General features: G+C 43.7%; 1 protein-coding gene across 1 annotated transcript; it reads right to left on the bottom strand.

The window, feature by feature from the left end:
- Positions 1-9,223: 9,223 nt before the first annotated feature.
- Positions 9,224-20,154, bottom strand: CLN5 (CLN5 intracellular trafficking protein). Its single transcript, XM_073580405.1, has 4 exons — positions 19,810-20,154; positions 18,768-18,942; positions 16,626-16,851; positions 9,224-15,475 (listed from the first exon to the last, which is right to left on the bottom strand). The coding sequence occupies exons 1-4, from the start codon at positions 19,956-19,958 to the stop codon at positions 14,982-14,984; spliced, it is 1,044 nt and encodes a 347-aa protein (XP_073436506.1). The 5' UTR covers positions 19,959-20,154; the 3' UTR covers positions 9,224-14,981.
- Between the last annotated feature and the right edge of the window lie 650 nt (positions 20,155-20,804).

Genomic DNA, 20,804 nt, shown 5'->3' with positions numbered 1-20,804 from the left:
CTCCATAACTGTGCTGCCTCCACCCCCCATGGCCGGGGTCACCACCTAGCGCACGACATTGTGCGAGTGCCGTTGCCCTGGACAGGTGGGTAGGCCGACTCTTGGGCGCGGGCACTGGCACAGGGTCCCTCATAGTGCAATCAAGTGTCTCTGATGGTGATGGTGCACACCCGCCGTCAGACACACCGCCGTACTATGAGGGGCCCAGTGCCAGTACCGACGCCCACGAGTGGGCCCCCCTTGCTTGGGCAGGGCCCCAGCATTTGCAATCTTTACCTCTCCCTGCTCCTCCGCTGTGTAGTCTGAGCCGTCAAATCCATACTGTGCCTGACACCGTCTGAGCCTGCCTCCTGATGTATAGACATATATTTTGAATGTGTACGCTATCCATACATGTTATCCGGGGATACGGTACCCTTTCTCACCTTTGTGCAATCACGTGTAATCCATACTGGGCCTAACACCATCTGAGCCTGCCTCCTGATGTATAGACATATATTTTGAATGTGTACGCTATCCATACATGTTATCCAGGGATACGGTACCCTTTCTCACCTTTGTGCAATCACGTGCAATCCATACTGGGCCTAACACCTTCTGAGCCTGCCTCCTGATGTATAGACATATATTTTGAATGTGTACGCTATCCATACATGTTATCCGGGGACACGGTACCCTTTCTCACCTTTGTGCAATCACATGCAAGCCATACTGGGCCTAACACCATCTGAGTCTGCCTCCTGATGTATAGACATATATTTTGAATGTGTACGCTATCCATACATGTTATCCGGGGATACGGTACCCTTTCTCACCTTTGTGCAATCACGTGCAATCCATACTGGGCCTAACACCGTCTGAGCCTGCCTCCTGATGTATAGACATATATTTTGAATGTGTACGCTATCCATACATGTTATCCGGGGATACGGTACCCTTTCTCACCTTTGTGCAATCACGTGCAAGCGATACTGGGCCTAACACCGTCTGAGCCTGCCTCCTGATGTATAGACATATATTTTGAATGTGTACGCTATCCATACATGTTATCCTGGGATACGGTACCCTTTCTCACCTTTGTGCAATCACGTGCAATCCATACTGGGCCTAACACCGTCTGAGCCTGCCTCCTGATGTATAGACATATATTTTGAATGTGTACGCTATCCATACATGTTATCCAGGGATACGGTACCCTTTCTCACCTTTGTGCAATCACGTGCAATCCATACTGGGCCTAACACCGTCTGAGCCTGCCTCCTGATGTATAGACATATATTTTGAATGTGTACGCTATCCATACATATTATCCGGGGATACGGTACCCTTTCTCACCTTTGTGCAATCACGTGCAAGCCATACTGGGCCTAACACCGTCTGAGCCTGCCTCCTGATGTATAGACATATATTTTGAATGTGTACGCTATCCATACATGTTATCCGGGGATACGGTACCCTTTCTCACCTTTGTGCAATCACGTGTAATCCATACTGGGCGTGAGAACGGCTGGCGAGCTGTTAATCAAGCTACAGCACCTGTGGTTTGCACACGTGAGTTTTTCATTTTTTCAGGAATGACGGTTAGGCCTAATTCCGGAACTGCGGTTGACCTGCACTTACTGGGAAATCATCGTTCGCGGGTAATAATTGTAATCAGTGATCCCCATCACTAACGTTGTTCAGCGGGTTATCTGCACCTGTAAGCGACAAATGCTGGCCTTTTCAGTGTAGCGCACATGCAGCCACGGACATGTAAGGGCATGACACACCAGTTATTGGCCAATCTCATGTGCCAGAGCCTCACGTGTCCCTCTAGTAAACCGGACTCGGACCGCGGGGCATGACGGAGTCTCGTTCGTTAACGGAATTAAGCTTGCAATGTGTGCATCTGTTCTGTAGCTGGCATGGTTGAGGTTTCCCAGGTGGAGTCGAATTTAACCATAGGCTCCACTCCTGGTGGTGCCCTTCTGGACATTCCTTTAAGGTTCAGCTTTGCAACCATACTGCCCACGTAAAACAAACACTTTGCCTTCATGAACGCTGTTTGGAGGGTCATGACTCGTGGGAATAACGCCGCCCAATCAGTTAACCTGCTAGAGAGATCCTTCGTTGCTCCCAAGCATGACATCACACTCCCTAGGAGGAAGGTAATGCCACTGTGGCGACCGTACTCCTGGGGGCGACACAAGTGCACTGATGCCCAGCCACTGCTCGATGAATCTCCTGGTACATTGACCCAGACCACTACATTCCCCTCGCACGCTACACAGCCTGAATCTGACCCTGATGAAACTCAGGTTACCCTTCCCATATACAGTTCCATCTTACACGGTGACAAAGAGGAAGCTGCAGATGAAAGTGCAGGTTCGGCCCACCCGCCATCAGACACACCACCAAACTATCAGGGGCCCTGTGCCAGTGCCGTCGCCAACGAGTGGGCCCCCCCCTGCTTGCTCAGGATCACAGCACTTGCAAGGTTGAAGTACTGTGCAGTGAGATGGAAGATGGGGACGACGAGGAGTCCAGACTAGTACAGGGATTCCCTAGCGAGGAGACTTATTTGATTGTTTTCAATGTTGGGACAGCAATTTTTGGGGAGCACTATACTCTGGAGAATGATAGATGGGGCCCACCATACACTGGAACATTCCAAAGGTGGACATCAGACACTGGAGCAGCATTTACAGGGCCCATTATACACTAGAGCATTAGAAATGGGGCCCATTATGTTTGGAGCATTATTTGGGCCCATAAGACAGTGGAGCTTCATCCATGGGGACCAACATATACTGTAGCATTATGTGGAGCTCATCATATACTGTTTCAAACATTATATGGGACCAATGATTCTGTATGGAGAAATAGATGGGCCTCGTCATGAGATGTAAAAAGTGAAGTATTTTTCATTGTACTATACCGCTATTTCTCTGCCGTATCGGAGCATGATGAGTTGTGGTATGTGTTAAAGGGGCGCTCTTTCGCCCAGGGCACATGAAAACCTGGAGCCAGCCCTACCCCCCCACAACTTTAGCCAAATAACCCCCATTTTTCAGTGCGTAACTTGTATTATGAAGTTAATTAAGGTTGACAAGCTTAAGTAAGAAGAATTGATGCTTTTGGCATTCAAATGAGCACTGTAGGTGTGTTTCCTGTCCTCCTCTCACTGCCGACTTTTATTCCCCATTGACTTACATTGGGTTTCGTGTTTCGGGACGACCCCGACTTTTCCCTATAATCGGCCGATCTTGCTCGACCCGACTTTTGCAAAAAGTCGGGTTTCACGAAACGAAACTCGACCCTAAAAAACCAAAAGTCGCTCAACTCTATACAGTGATATCAAATCTACAGCAAGCAAACCAGTAAGTGACACATCTCTAGAATCTGTGTCATTACATCATGCTGTTCTCAGATGGGGTATAAAAACCTGCTGAGATTCACGTTCAAGGGGTTTTCTGAGATTAAGGTCAGTAATATCAGACCATTATGGGTCTCACAACAGAGACCCCCTCTAACCAGCTATTTTTGCATCACCCACAGTAGACGGGTGTACATAGTGTATGGAACAGCACAGATCCCACTGAAGATAGTTGGGTGTTGGACGTCCATTGATCTAATATTGAGTACACTTAGAAAAGAACTGCCATCAATATCAATGTCCTGGAAAATCCTTTGATAACAACAATACGGGTGATAACCAAACTTTTGTCTACAAACCAGCACTGTGGAGTCAGTATTTACCTGACTCCCGACCCCACAGCACTGCCTCACTACTGAGCATGTACATAAAGTGCAGCACAGATTCATCTCAACTAAAAGCCGAGATCCTTAGATCAGGACCAGAACAGACATTTATAGGACATTTCATAACTTTCCCAAGTTCATACTAAAAAATTAAAGCACTAAACTACTGTAACCAATTTATTAGATATTTTAGGAGTCGGTCCATTTTATACCGATTTCACCAAAATGGACACCGACTCCACGACTCTGACTCCACAGCCCTGCTACAGACTTCGAATGAACAAAGGAATAATGCCACGGCAGACAGGATGTGCACTAGTTAGGGCTGCAAGGTATTTTAAACAAAAACTCTCAACATGAAAGCAAGCGGGGAACCAGTAGGACCAGATTATTCACTTTATGGAGGAATAGCCGGGCAAAGTCCCAAGACCTCAAATCTGTCTCTTCACACTGTTTACATACATCAGTTTTGTCGTATTGGCTGGTTAATCCCTAATAAACCTATTAGGTGCAGTTTACTCCTTTTTATAGGTTAATAAAAAGTATAAAGGACATAAAATGAAGGCTATGTTTTAAACTGCATCTTAGGAGTTTGTAGTGTGTAGAATTGTGGCATCCAAGCGAAAGATCTCATGTGTAGTGGGAAATGGTGCTCGTGGACAATAGTGCCCAATTCCCTGCCTGTCCCGGAAAATGTAGTAAATCAGGTTATACAGCAAAATAATATTTGTTGCTGTTTGGCAGGGCAAATTCAGTGCTCATAACAGTAAAAAGAAACTTGAAATCTTAGCAGAGAAATATAGTACCCTGCCTGCAGGAAATCAAGACTACTGTCTACATTTCCAATAATACTGCTATATAATATATAATAATATTGCAATATAACAAAGAAATACCACCAGACCAGAATCACATATCACCAAACCAAAAATTAACCAAAACCACTGTACTAGGACTGATATTACCACCATACAGGGACCTTGTAATGGTAATATCAGTTCTACACCAGTGCTCTGCAGACCATATGTGTTGTGTAAAGTGCAGGTTCTTGCAGATCATTGTCTTTGAATTTTCCCTTTTCTTTTTCATTTGGTCCAGACTGCCATGACCTCTTCTTCCATCCATAACTCATTCCTGCAAAACGTAATAGAAACCTCCTTGACGTACTGCTTTTCCAGCACACGCCTCACATTCTACCACATCTATACAAAGCATATAGTGCTATAACCAGTGCTCTAGACAGTAATAATGCCGCTCTGGGGGCCCTGTACAGTAATATTACCCTCCTACTGTGCTACACACAATAACAGAGCTCCCTTTGTGCCCCTATACAATAGTAATGTTCCTTTGGTACTTCCTTATACTGTAGTAATAATGTCCCCTGCGCCTACATCAATTATACAACACCCTACTATAGAAATAGTGTCCCCCTGTGCCTCTTTGTAATTATACATGAAAAATAATAAAAAGAGAGGCGCAATCAGTGTACCTGTGTTAAAATAAGTTCCCTAACTAAATAAAAGGGTGCTCACCTTGGAAGGTTGTGCCACCCTTGCACAACCAAGGTGTGAACGATAATAGTGGGTGGGGAGCGTGTCCTCTCACCCCAGAAGGGCACTGCACGTAGCTGTCAGCAATCTCCGCTCTCCTGTTCGGTCCGTCTCTCACCGGCTTCCGGACGTGATTCTGTCACCGACCACAGCCGTGAGTGATGCCAAAGATCCTGGAGCTTCTCAGCGACGCCCAGCCACCACAGGTCCTCCCGCAAACAACTGCCCTCCAAGCTGCTCCTGCCGCTAGTCCTCAAAGAGAGGAAATTTAATGAAAAGCTGCAACAACGCGGTCTATAGGAGCGCTAAATGAGAGGCAGAAACCAAAAAAGGGGATTTAAGGCTATGCTTTTAATCTTCCTCCAATATTTAAGATTAAAAGCGGAGTTTTAAATCCCCTTTTTTTTATTTCTGCCACTCCTTTAGCACTCCTATCGACCGCGTTGTTGCAGCTTTTCTTTATAATTATAGGCGCAGTCAAGAAGGGCCAACTTCCCAACTTTAACATAAACATGACACCTAACACGTGTTGCCCAATTGTGCTCATATAGTCAGCGGGCAGGGAGAAGTCACCAGGGAACCACCTGTCCGACTAGTCTACAGTACGGCTGGGAACTTGGCCGACTATTAAAGTTTGCTTTTCTCTGAAACATGTCTGACTGGGTAGCATGTATCAGATGTCCTGTTAAATATAAGACACAGAGAGGGATATGTATTGGGATATGTATTGCAACACTTGTAGTTATTTCACCCCTACTGAAGCACCGTAGTGTTCTCGCCCAGTCTGATACGTCTTCCATGGCTCCCATAGAGTATGATGCCCCAAAAAATGTCCCGCACATAGAATGATGTTCCCACATTCCTCCAACTACATAGCATAATGGTCCTACAACCCCACACAGTAAGATGTTCACCTTAGCCACCCACACAGTATGATGGACACCCTAGCACTACTCACAATATATTGGATACACCACAGTCCCCCACAGTATAATCATCACCACACACAGTATGATGGCCCCACCACAGCCCTCCATATAGTGAAAGGTCTCCCCACAGACCCCTATATAATATGATGGACCCCCTACAAACCCAATACAGTATGATGTGATCCTATACCCCACTATAGTACGATGGTCCCCCTACATGCCCCTATATAGTACGATAGTCTCCCATTGCTACCCATATAATATGATAATCTCCTGTGGCCATCCATATAGTATGATGGTCCCCCCACAGATCCCTTTATAGTATGCTGGTCCCCCCACAGGCCCCTATATAGTATGATGGTTCTCAGAATAATCGGACCCACAGCCCACAAAAAGACCCCAAACCTAATACTCACCTAATCCAACCTTTGCATACACCTCAACCTCCATCCTCCCCTTCAATCCTGGCTTGCAGTAGACACTGATGGCACGATGCAGTGACATCATCACACTAGACGTCACCTGTGTAGCGCTAGCCTCCAGAAATCCGCAGGTCTGCCAGAGTAAGTGACAGAAAGTGGCTTCTTGCTCTACTACAGCTGTTAACACTACCGGCGTCCTGAGGATGCTGATACTGTTAACACAGCCTCAATATTGTCATATGTCCAGTCCATCCCTGACTACAATTATCATCTATCTCATTAATGGGAAAATCTGACTTGAATTAATACAGATTTAACCCATGAATTGAAAGTGAATTAAGTACATTTCTCTGATAAGATGTTACTTATTTTCATGTGTACTACTGAGTTATGAAATTAATATTAAAATAATGATTTCTGTTTAACAATAACCTCTAAAGGCCACAAAACACATTGGATGAAATTTGTCCTTTTCTGATGATTTTGGCAGGACCAGGTGACCGAATGATGTTTATGGTGGTTTCCCGACTCTCCTTTGACAGATGATGTCGAGGGAGAGAAGGATCAGTCAAGTTGGAATTTCAATGTCCGATCCTTTTGTTTTCAAAGCAGAGCGCTCATGCTAATGGGATATTTGGGGAACACCAATGTCAAATTCTCTCATGTTTAGGACTAGCTTTAGCGATCAATAGATTTCACTTCCTCAGAAGAAAAGGATCTGCTGCAAGGACAGTGCCTCATCTCTAGACAGATTCCTCACTAATGTTGAGTACATCTGACTCTTTATATACTGTGTATAAACAGCGGTATTTACTATTCCTTACCCCTTCATGATCTTGCGATTTTCTATGTTTTGCGCTTTTGTTTTTGTCTCCCCTTACTCCAAGAGCCATAACTTTTTTATTTTTCTGTCCCAGCATGAGTTGTACTTTTGAATGACACCATACATTTAATCATCTGATGCACTAGAAAGCTGGGAAAAAAATCCAAGTGTGTTGAAATTTTTAAAAAACTGCTATGTTCACTATATGGTAAAAATGACCTGGCAATGATTTTCCAGGTCAGTATGGGTATATACCAAACATGTATGTTTTTATTTAAAAATTTGTAAGGCTAGTTTCACACTAGCGTATTTTACATGCAGCGCACGGTGCCGCTAAGCCCCGCCCCGTCCGGTCATCTCCTCCTATCGCACACGGCTGCATGCGATCTGCGCACCCTATCTTTAGCATAGGGTGCGCTGGCCGTGCGCTAGTAGGATTTTTGCGTGCGCTGTGCACTTTGAAGGTGCGCCGGTGTGTGCCGAACGCACCATGTTGCATTTTGGCGCGCTTGGCGCACCTTCAAAAGTGCGCAGCACACGCAAAAATCCTACCAGCGCACGGCCAGCGCACGGTCTGTGCACCCTATGCTAAAGATAGGGTGCGCAGATCGCATGCAGCCGTGTGCGGTAGTAGGAGATGACCGGACGGGGTGGCCAGGGGGCGGGGCTTAGCGGCGTTGTGCGCTGCATGTAAAATACGCTAGTGTGAAACTAGCCTAAGAAAAACATTTTTTGCTTCTGTTGCCATTTTCCTAGACCCATAGCATTTTAATTTTTCGGGTTATAGGGCTGTGTGATGGCTTATTTTTTTGTGCCCTGAGCTGACGTTTTTATTGACCCCTATTTGGACTAGATATGATATTTTGGTAGTCTCTTGTTGCATTTTATTGTAATTATATTGTTAACAGAAGTTCGGTTGGCACAGTGGCCTTACTTCCCTACAGGGGGAGTGAGTGATGTCATGCCTGGAAGCAAGGAAGGGATCTCTTTAGCAGGTAGTTCCAGCATACAACACAGTTCCTACTCCAGGCCAGCAGAGGGAGCTCTAAACCCGACTTCAGGGGAGCTGCTCTCTCTGGTCAGGAGAACGTTAGTAGTTAGAGCCTGAACAGGGTGAAAGAAGGACATGTGGAAAGGAGCTGGGGGGACTGGAGCTATAGAGGAGCTCACCCAGAGACTGGACGCCGGAGTCATGAACACTTTACAAACTCTTTATTTTTCCCCTGTAAATATCCTCTTTTACTGGACGCCCAGGGCCACGGACCGGGTCACCGCCGCTTTGACACTGCCCCTTTAGGAAGCAGCCCGGTACCGAGTATCCCACAGCCCTGGCGGGCACTCCAGTTACGCTTTGACTTTTTTCTCATTACGTAGTTTACCGGTTGGATTAATTTATTTTATATTCTGATAGATTGGAGATTTCTGAATGCAGCAATAACAAATTAAAAAAATGTTTTATTTTTAATGGGGCAAAATGGGGTGATTTGAACTGTTTTTTTTTTACAAACTTTTAAAACCTTTTTTCCTCACTTTTTATTGACTTCAATAGTTCACCCTTATAACAAAAATCCCAATCTCCTATGAATGCCGAACATGCAATGGCAGGGACGCAACCTTTGATGTAAATATACGTCAACGGCCGTGAAGGGGTCCATACTTTTCCATAATCTATCACACGCTGAATATTGAGTGACCTAAAAAAAAACATTCAATTCACTTCCAAGATAATGTCTGATAAAGCAGATTTCAAGAACGCTCTTACGACAAATTTCAAAGTTTATTTTTTTTCTTAAACGCCTTCAGTCATAAAAAGTTACATAATACAGAACTTGAAGGGGTTATGTCGCGTCGTATTCTAGTTACAAAACATGAAACCTGACAAGTGGTGCCATTAGCATCTTTCGCCTAGCAGTGTGGGAGTTAGGTAAGCCGAATAACCCCTTTATACTGTACGTCTTTCATATGAGTGAAACATTCAGTACAAACATTAGAAAAATCTTCTTTATTCACAAAGTCAGAAAATATTTAAAACAATATCTTAATTAAAAAAATAATGAAATAGAAAGAGCTAAAATGGAAACCAGCTTAGACAGCAATTCCTTGATATCATTTTATTGGGGGAATCAGCTTCATGTGATTGTTGGAAAACTAAAGAAATCTGGATCTCCAGCGATGGAAGCCCTCCACATTTTCCAGCAGATAACACTGTGTGCATAATTATCTACTGACATATAATTATTTTTACCAGATCATCATTTTCAGCCAGATTTTCCCACTCTATGCTGTATGAACTTGAATGCTTATTGGATGAAGCCGATCAGGTGCTATGTATTTGTGTAATGAGGGAGAGTGAGGCCTAGGGATAAGAATACCCTTTATCAAGGTGTGTAGAATTATTAGGCAGCTTGTCTTCCTAACTGATTCTGAAAATAATGGTTACAAGTCTTACAGAGGGTGCAGTACTCCTGAAACCGATAATATCTAATTGTGTTGTGATCACTGAGCCATCAAAAGGTTTGTTGCAAATAGTCATCAGGGTCGCAAAATGTATGTTTAGAAAAAAAGATGAACATTAACTGCAAAAGATTTGAGAAGAATAAAGCGTGAAGAGACCAGGAAACCATTATCTCCCAGTGCTGTCATATTGCAGAGCTGCAACCTCCCTGGAGAGCCCAGAAGTAGAAGGTGAGATATGACCAAGGTAATGGAGGCTGAAACCAGGCCACCACTGTTAAGACACAGAAGCTGAAACATCAACACTGGACCACAAAAAGACTAAACAAAGTTTTCAAAGGTATTATAGACTGTTGAGATGAGAGTGACTCTTGACTGACCAGATGGATGGGCCCGTAGCTGGATAAGTATGGGCAGAAACCTCCACCTCCACTCAGATGCCAGCAAGGTGGAGGTGGGGTCCTGCTCTGGGTGATATTATTAAAGATGAGCTAGTTAGACATTCTTGGGTTGAAGACAGACTCAAAATTAACTCCCAACTGCCAGTCTTTAGAAGACATTTTCTTCAAGCAGTGCTGCAGGAGAAAGTCTGCATCTTTAAAGAAAGCCATGATTTATATGCAGGACAATGCTCCATCACATGGATAGAAGTCTCCACTGCCCGGCGGTCAGAAAAGGAGTAATAACATGGCTCCTTCCCCCACCTGACCTAAAAAACCTTATTGAGAACTTTATTAAACAGGAGATTTACAGAGAAGGAAGTCAGTCCACCTCTCTGACCAATGCCTGGGAGACTGTGATTGGTGCTGGCCAAAAATTGATCGTGAAGAGGTTAAGAAACTGGCAGACTCCAAGGATGGAAGGCCTATGACTGTTATTGAACAGAAGGGCGGATATATTGGTCACTGATCATTTTTTGAATGTTAGAAATGTATTTTTGTATATTGAATTGTTTGGTTATCAGTCTCATTTTACCAGATGAAAACACAGTAATAGGAAAAAATTACATTTTGTCTTTTAGTTGCATAATAATTCTGCCCACTAAGAGTTGCCAATAATTTTGCACACATCAATATTCTCCTAAGGAAGAAAAAATCTTGCTTTAACTTTCTTAAATATTGAGTTTTCAGGTTTCTTATCCTTTTGGACTGACCGACAGTGCTGCCTAATATAATTCTGCACACAGTGTACGATAAGATTCTGAGTAGCATCCAGCCTAACAAGAAGGAAATGGAGAGGACTTCCCAAGAAAGTTCCATATTATATTTCATGAATAAAATAGGTTCATGGTACCTGCCGATGGCGCACGCTTCCTGGCGTGTACCTGTGCACTGTACATCATCAGGAAACCCCTAAGAAAATTTCCAAGGGAATCTACAATAAACTTTAACATGTTCCAGTAACAGTGAAGAAAAGTGAGGCAACCTTGGAATGCAGTCAGGGCACTAGACAGAGAGGCAGGACCCTTAAGTGTTTGGCTAGGTAAGGCCAAATATCATTTAACTAAAAAAATTTAATACCGCATAAAACTCTATTTTACAAAAAACAATCTCTAAAAGGGCATGCGTTATAAAATTAATTTCTTAATTTTACTTTAAAAGTAAAAAAAAGAAAACTGCCTCCCTCTTTTTTTACAATATTTTTTCTGCTATTTTCAAAAGGCCCTCAAGGGGGCAGCAGAGTAGAGCGAGTAAAGCCCAGTCTCATTTTGTCTTTTTTTTTACTTCCATCTGCGCCTGAGACCAGAACTATTCTGTGACTGTAAAACCCCACTTAGGGTATAGTCACATGATGAGTGTTTGCAGTGAAAAGACACAGCGTTTCACCATACCAGCAAAGTGGGAGAGATTTCTGAAATCTCATGCCCATGATGCCAATTTTTTCCTTGCGGACTTGCACATCTGCAGCATGCCAATTCTTTTAGCACATTTGCAGCATTTTCCACTCAAATGAATGGGAAAAAAACACGTATGTTAGGAAGCGTTATTCCTGCCAACACTCCAGTATTTGAAGCAGATTTTTCTGAATGTGTGCACCCACCTGAAGACCTAACTACACTTCAGTAACTGCACACGTCAGGCGCAATTATTCCTATATAGTGTGTGCTTGCATGTAGCTCTGCAGGGTATATCATTTATACGAGACCTAGCAGCTGTCACAACATCGTTTTATTTTAAGTGAATATTTTATCTTCTGTCTCCATAAAATTACAATTCTGGCAAATCTTTTCTCAACTTTAATTAGTTAATAAAAAAAATTGACAACTGAGTGTTCTGATTGCCTTTGTTAGCGTATGTCCAGTGTCCACTCAGTTTTACCAGTGATAGACTGTATGGGAACATGACCTTTAAAAAAATGAATGGTAACACCCACTTGTCATTTGATTCATACAATTTCAGGCATTCTCACATGGGAACAGCACAATGCAAAGGTTTAAGAAAGGGCAGCACGGTGGCTCAGTGGATAGCATTGCAGCGAAGGGGTCCTGGGTTTAAATCCCACCAATGGTAACATCTGCACGGAGTTTGTATGTTCTCCCGTGTTTGCGTGGGTTTCCTCCCTCATTCCAAAGACATACTGATGGGGAATTTAGATTGTGAGCCCCATCGGGGACAGTGAGCGCTGTGGAATTAATGGCGCTATATAAAGATTATTATAAGAAATGATGTTATTTTATGGGAAATAGTAATATATTCTCAAATAAACATGTCAGTAGAGTGGACAGATGTTCCATTTACAAGTTTACAAGAGATCTCGCTATTGGGGATTTTCTTTGTTATTTAAATGTACCGTATGTAATAATAATTTTATTTCTATAGCACCAACATATTCCGCAGCACTTTACATTATAAAAGGGGCTTCTACAGACAATAGACATTACAGCATAACAATAATCACATAGATCATAACAGATACCAAGAGGAATGAGGGCCCTGCTCAGAAGCTTACAATCTATGAGGGAAAAAGGGGAGACACGAAAGGTGGGTGGTAACAATTGCTTTTATTGTTTGGACCAGCCATAGTGTAAGAATCAGGTGTTCCTGTTGCTACATGAACCAGTTAACAGTCTAAATATGTAACAGTACAGACACAGAGGGCTATTAAATGCATAAAGAATGTGAGAACATGATGTGAGGAACCTGGTTATGGTAAAACATTTTGAATGAGCCACACAGGGATATTTAGGTTAATGCGTTGAGGCGATAGGCCAGTCTGAACAAATGCGTTTTTAGGGCATGCTTAAAACTGTGGGGATTAATCGTATTAACCTGGGTAATGCATTCCAAAGAAATGGCGCAGCACGCGAAAAGTCTTGGAGATGGGAGTGGGAGGTTCTGATTAATGAGGATGTTAACCTCAGGCCATCAGCAGAAGGGAGGGCACGGGTAGGATGGTAGGCTGTAGGGCTAAAAAAAATTTTTGCAATTAGTTTCCATTAAAACAGTTCACATTCACAAGTTTTTTCCCAGCAAAATCTTCTGAGAGAAACACAGATAAAAAAAACACAGAGAAAAAAGTCACTAACTCTCCAGACAGATGGTCAGAACAAGCTCACTGACAGTTTCTTAGTAAAATCATTCTGTGGCCAGCAATAGTCAGTACAACAGAGAGCTTATGGAAGGCAAGTGATGGTATATACAAATATACACTGAAACAGACATGTCAGTAGAGTAGACAGCTCCTCTATTTATAGGTGCTATGCATCTTTGGGGAAAGTTTTATTTTTATCTTAAATCCATGCATTTGGGGCTAAATATAATTTTGCAATTTTGTTTCATTAAAAGTTAAGAAAAAAAAAAACAAGAGTTGCAAAATCTTCAGTCATTAAAAATGTTGCCTTGCTTGGCTTTTACAGGCTGAGTAAAAGACTGATAAAAGAGTTACAAACTCTCCAGTCAGACAGTCAGAATAAGCGCACTGATAAATCCTCAGTTTACTCATTCTATCGGGAAAAACAATAGGCACGTTAGTACTGCAAATTCTATACTTACAAGAGTTCTCCATCTTTGTGGATATGTTTTCTTTTACTTATTCTACTGCAAACAAGAGTGCAACACAGTACCTATAGAAGGCAAGTTGTGGACTGTCCCTTCAACTTTTTGCAAGTTATTCTGGCTACCTCATGATAAAGTGTAAGAAGAGCTGAATAAAACATAGTTTTCCTTTTTTTATTTGTTGCATAGATATTGATTTCTTAGGTTTAGGATGAATAACAGGCCAATTTCCTCTTAAACAAGGGGGCGTTAACAGACATTCTTCTCTGGGGGTGTTTACTTTTAGCACTCTATCATGTTGCCCAATTATAAGGCAGCAGTGTCAATCAAGAGAAAAAAAAGGCAGCGTCATACAGGAGAAAGAAGAAAACGCTCTCAGAGAAGGTCAGAACAGGCTTCTCCACTGTGATCTGGGGAGTCGGATGTGTCTAACCTTATCACACAGATCTCCTCACTCCTGATGCTTACTGTTATTACAAGTGCAAGGAGGATTCCTCTGATGTAAAGTCATTACATTCAATGCTTCGGATCTATCATGATCATCTTCATCACTGTAATGACATTCATAATATAATGACGGTAAAGCGCCGGAGAAGGAGAGTTGCGGAGGGGCAGTGATGAAGATGATGATGGAAGCAGCGATTGTCACACACACAACACTCGGGGTCTATCCCAGGTATCAGATCATTATTCCCCGACACCTGGGATAAATCCATAGTGTTGTATGTAATGACATTACCTCCTGGTGTAATAACAGTGAGCACCGGGAGTGAGGAGATCTGTGTGATGAGGTTAGACACATCTGTTTAGTTTCACCAACCGATCTGTTGTGCCATACCGGCCTCTATATACAACACAGCTCTTTTAGGACATTCCACCTTGGAATTTCCAAAATAAAGAGGGAGAAAATATGCAGGAGCAAAAATAAAAGCAGCAATCTGATTAGCTGCCGAGAAGGTTCCTCAGGCGATACGATAGTTTTCATGTATCACCTTCTTAATAGAGATGGACATTTATATAGATCTGAAATGACAATACTAAAGATACGTGATTTCTGACTTACTAGGCTATCTGGACGGGAGGGGAATTTCCTCATAGGTTATCTTAACATAAGGTGGCTTCATAGGCAAGTACCAGTATTCAAAATTATAATACAGATAAAATGTCTTGTGTAAAACAACCTTCCCATAAATATCCAGAATACTCAGGAGAAGTTCTTTAAAAGACTGGTGGGGTCTATAAGGGTAGTAAAATGTCTGAATCTCAGAAGCCAACGACTTATTTCCCTGTGGGCCGAAGATTGAGCTTTCGTTCCCCAGATACACAGGTTCCCCACTCAATAAGAATAAGCGAGTGTAGTTTGTCTGGATGTTTCTCTTAAATGTGACACCGAGCTGTGAAAGTTTGTCATAAGTGCGGAGCACAAACTTGCTGCAGTCGTAGGAATCGAACCACACAGATGAGTTGGGTCCCAGAGACCCCTGCACAGTCCACGTCTCATAATAAATGCCGGTGTTGTTATCTTCTCGGATCCATTTCGCCAGCTGATTGAAGATGGAGCCTAAAGGGAACAAATTCATCAAAACCTTTTTTAACTACAAAACATAAGACAGGAAAAAAGTTGAATATGTTAAATAAGATTTAAAATGTTTGTTGGAAAGGGGTAGTTAGACTGATATAAGATAAACTTAAATCATTCACTTCCACCATACACTCATTTTTGGGTAGGGTGATCTGTTATGAACGGGTAGCCGAGGAGTAAATAAAAAACAACAAAGCTAAGTCTCAGAAAACCAAAGAGGTTGGTAACTATGCAGACTGCAGACCCCTGATACTAACACGCAACTAGCAGCAGTCGTGGAGCGTTCCTACGGTGGTCCTAGACGCCTCGTCAAAACCGGAGAAATAAGCCTAAAGCAGGAAAAGAGGAAAACTAACTGCCCCAGAGCAGACCCCAAAGGAGAGACAGCCCCCCACATGTATTGACGGTGAAAAAAGATGAAAACACAAACAAAGGCAGGAGAATAGGCAGAGCAAACAATGGGGCCAAACTAACTAGAAAGGACAGGAAAGGACAGACACTGTCTGCAGTCTGCCAAAAAAGTAACCCTGCAAAATGTCCAACACAACTGATAGTAAAATTAACCCTGAAGTCACTAGACTTCTCCCACTATATCAGCACTCTGAAATATTCTGAGACAGAGCAAAAAGAGGCCAATCTAATAAGGGACAAAAAAAAGGCAATTTGGCAAATAAGAGTGGAAATTCAGCACAGCCCAGCCGGGCTGGCTGACCACACAAAAAACTGAAAAGATCAACAAGGGCAAGTGTGAACATTAGCAAAAAACAAACTTATCTGAGAAGACTGGAACAGAGCTGAGTCCTAGACCTGAGAAACAGACTGAATCACCAGCAACAGGATAGGGCGTCGGCTGTCTTATATCCAGTCTGATACTCCAGAGATCCAATCACTATCTTCCTCACCAGGTGGCAGATCACTACCACTCAAACCAACCTCACCACCTCCCGTCACCACCAGAGGGAGAAGGAAGGGGAACTCTCAACTGGTGGAGCAGAAAATGAGCTCATAACAGTGATCCTTTGTATTTTTACCTTTGATTGTAGGTCTTAAAAATGTAAAAAAAAATGTAAATATGCCTCTGATTATTCCCCAAACTTAAAGTTACCGGAAACCTTGTTTCTCAATTTACCTGATATTGTTGCTACAGGAACTAAAGTGCCATTATTTTTCCAGTGCGGATCATCTACTCCTTCAAAGAAACACGCTGCTCCCTGATTGCACCAGAATGGTTCCGATATGCCAGGCCTGAGGTGCGGAAATGTACAGTTACCAAGTTGGAAGAGTTCATACCATTCGGCTGTGTAATTCCTGCCAGATAACGTACTCCGGAAACCGATGGCGTCATGCATGATTTTCTGAGCAAAAGGCAATAGAGATGGAGGTTAGTTCATAAGCGTACCTGTCATCTCAGGTGACTGCTCAGAATATGCTGTGTGTACATGTGGAATAACACTATTTGTGGCTATTATGTGACTTACATCTTGACTATTTTTCTTTTGCAGACCCCAGCTCTAAATTTTCAGTTGTCTCTGAGCTAGTGGGTGCGCACTAGCTGCTATGATGTTTTTTATGAACAGCACACAGATGTGAGAGAATCATGTTCCCCTATCTCACTGTGAGGACTCGTTCACATGAGCGCATTTTGGTCCAAGTGCTGTCTGTAAAAAAACGGACCGCACGTGGACAGCACTAGGAATAATATTATTCAATGAGGAGCTGCAAAGGAGCAATTTTTTTCCCACTGCTTGTGAAAAACATCACAGCATGCACTAATTTCTTCTGTTTGTCGGATGGGATTTACACAGGCAAGTTTATGGGAGCGTAAAAATCATCCATATGGAGCCACAGTACAGTACCCATTTTTTATGGATACATTGCAATTCTGTAACATAGGAAACTGTAAATGGTTAATAGCTGCTGTAAAAAATAGATTGTGTATGAATTGCACATGGATGACAAGTGAGAAAAAAAATTGTCTGAGTTTTCTGTTTGAAGATTATTTCTATGCTGGTGTGAATTTAGCCTCACACATCAGCAGAAGCAGCAGCAGCATTCAGGATGGAAATCATACAGCAGTACCAAGTAGTGTCTTGGGAATTTCTCACTCCGGTTCCTCTTTTCCTGCCCAAAGACTAACAGGCAGCTGTAACTTAACATGTCAGTGCATCTTGCTTTGACCCAGACAGATTTGAGTTGTTATTTTTTTTTTTTTTTTACAGAGGGAATGGTGAGTTTAGAAGGCCAAGGGAAGGAAAGAAGTGGCTCATAAGTGGAGAAACAAGAATAAAGTTTTAATGTTCGTTAGAAAGACAGTGGCCATTTAAATCATTGCAACTCGTTAAAAGGAAATCATTCTATTCTGCTATTCAGCTGGCCCATAACACATCACCTCTTCCCAAAAAAAGGTATTATCTGCCTACATAGCTCTGACACAAGACTGAGCTGTAAAACAATTCCAAAATTACCAAGCGCCACCAAAGACGACTTATGCTGTGCTCACACATGTTCAATGAGTCCATATACAGTATGTTTGAAGTGAATCTATTGTAAAAGTATATATGGCGCAGCATTCTTAGCTATAGAATCCAGTTATATTGACTTGCGTAGAAGACTGTTTTATTGAATACCGTTGGCCAATCAGGAAACTACTATAACATGTAACCTTCAAGGCGCCCTCCTCTTACTAGTCCACAATTTCTGAGAATCCAAAGCTCATCAGGTCCCACTGATGTCTGGACGTTCATTGCAATGATAATGTAGATGTGACATCTAGTCTTTAAAGGGGTTGTCCAATACTAGGACAAGCCCTTCTTGATCAAAATCTTTGGCGCCCATAAAATAATAAAGCCTATAGTAACCTCCCGTGCTGGGGCCATTCCATCGGTGTCGGCACTCACGTGCAGTTGATGTTGTGCCCAATCAGCGCCGGCGTCACTGTTTCCGCCTTTGGACAAATCGAACATGAGGAGGAAGTCTGGGCTGAAGCTGATTTTGGACTTGCTCTTCCTGCTCAATTTGACAGGAGGCGGGGACAGTGCTGTCAATACTCCCGTGCCGGCGCCATTCCCGCATTGTCGGCATTCCGTGACACCGGCGCCGATTGGGAACGGGAGTGGAGTATAAGCTGTATTATTTTATGGGGACCAAGCGAGGGGTATGAGAAGTTGTCCAAGTAGTGGACAACTTCTTTAAGTATTTAAACTGTTTATGACCAACGATTTTATAAGAATATATTTCAAAGGAGAAAATCTTACAAAAAAATCATACATACAAAGTGTCCAAGCAGGTCTCCATATTTGAATTCCCAGACCGGAGCTTGCAGTCGGAAAACCTCAATGACATCTTCATTCTTCATGAGGGGTATTGAACCATTTGGGTATCCAGTAGGGCAAAATGTATATTGGGCTTCACAGTATGGGTCCGACTTGGGCCGATGGTCAAAACGCCTAGAGATAAAGGCAACAGACTATACTTTAAACAGCTCTTTAACTATATAATATGCAGGCTCGACACCCCCTGTAAGAATTCATGAAATCATTGATGACCATAATACAAAAGGCCTCAAAGCAAAGTCACTAAATCCCTTAGGCCGGGATCACACACGCGAGGAATACGGCCGAGTCTTTCGCATCAACACCCGGCACTCAGGAGCGGAGCGTGCGGCTCCATGTATTGCTATGCGGACGCACGCTCCGCTCATGAGTGTCGGTGTCAGTGATGGGAATTAACATGCGAAGCTCGGCCGTATTCCTCGCATGTGCGATCCCGGCCTTGGGGTATTTCTGCGTGGGCTCTGCGCCTCGGTGTCGTTTCACAGTGCAATCAGAGGGGGCGTTACTGTAGGAACTTTTTAAAATCTGTTTTTTTCCACTGACGGCCTACAAGTGATTGAGGCCGAGTTTACACAAGTGTACATCATGGTCCGTATGCAGGATTTTATTGATGAAGTCAGGGGCGCGGTACAGTGCATTTTCACTGCATTATCTGCGGATTTCTCACATCTCATTCATTCTGCGGCGAATATCTATAACAGCATTGGTCTTTTTATATCGGCAAAATGAACCTATGGGCCCTTATGCTCCATGGCCCGGGGGTGATGGCGATCCCTGCACCGATTGTAGCTTCGCCCCTGCTGACACCCCACTGATCCCTACAACAGGGCACTTTTGGTGAGGTTGTCCCCACATTGCAGGCTCTCACCATATTGTCTCCTGATACTGAGGAGTGAAAGGATGACGCCATTCTAGAGAGCCAACATGTCATGTGTAGTGCCAGAGGTGGTTACCCCAGCAGTGGGAGGGGGCGGCACTTACTTGTAGGGCACCGGCCACCCTGCCGCTGTGCTCCACACTGCCCCCGCCAGGAGCAGCAGGGCCATAGCACGGAGCAGGGCAGCTCCGACCCTGTGCGCCATGACCCCGACACTGCAGACCCCGAGCCCCGCCGCCCGCTCCTTCCTCATCACACCGTTCTGTCATATGACCAGGAAGACACACGCATCTCCAGGCGGTGCCGTGCCCCGCGCCACCTAACCGCCCCACAGTGTCCGCAACCTGACTACCCCGGTACTACACCGAAGATACCGCTCAGCCCGGACGCAACGAGACCGCTGCATCTTTATTTATTATCATTGCAAGTGTGCCAGGATCAAACATGGCCGACAGACAAACCAGGATCTTGATGACGTAACCCTGACCGTCACATGCTACTAGGCCATGTGACTGCTCTGCTTTACTAGTGAGCCCTGCAGCTAGAGCCGGGGAGCGGTCATCTCTGCAGTGTGAGCCGGAGTACTCTAGCTCCCTCTGCTGTCAGTCCCCGGTGTCACGGCATTACACAGCACAGGGAGGATAGGCTGCCCTCTAGTGTCCGTGTCTGTGCAGTACAAGTAAGGCTACTTTTACACATGCAGGGTTTTTTTTGCAGCCCGTTTTACGGATCGCCGTTTTTCCCTGTCGTAACAAATTGCAGGGAAAAAAAAACATCAAATACGGTGTACTGCAAAAATAAGCTACCGTTTTTGCGGTACCATAGTTTTAAATGGAGGCCATGTCCATGAGCAAAATTTTGCGTTTCCGTGCGGTCGCCGAACACATCAAATCGCCGCATGCGGACGCATCCACATACAATGCATGTCCCTGTGTACCTAATGTTAAAGATAGGTAACCAGGGAAACGCTGGATGCGTGCGGTGGTAGGCGGAGTTTCACGGAGGAAGAAAGGAGGACGTAGGCTGCTATCCGCAGCCCTCCTGAATGCTAGCATGAAACTAGCCTAACCTGCTTCCTGCCCAGAATACACAATTTTCG

Source organism: Dendrobates tinctorius, unplaced genomic scaffold (genome assembly GCF_039654945.1).
Source record: "Dendrobates tinctorius isolate UK_male_01 unplaced genomic scaffold, ASM3965494v1 ptg000064l, whole genome shotgun sequence".
Taxonomy (NCBI): domain Eukaryota; kingdom Metazoa; phylum Chordata; class Amphibia; order Anura; family Dendrobatidae; genus Dendrobates; species Dendrobates tinctorius.
Note: the sequence above shows the minus strand (reverse complement) of the source record. Positions and strands in the feature narration are given on the sequence as shown.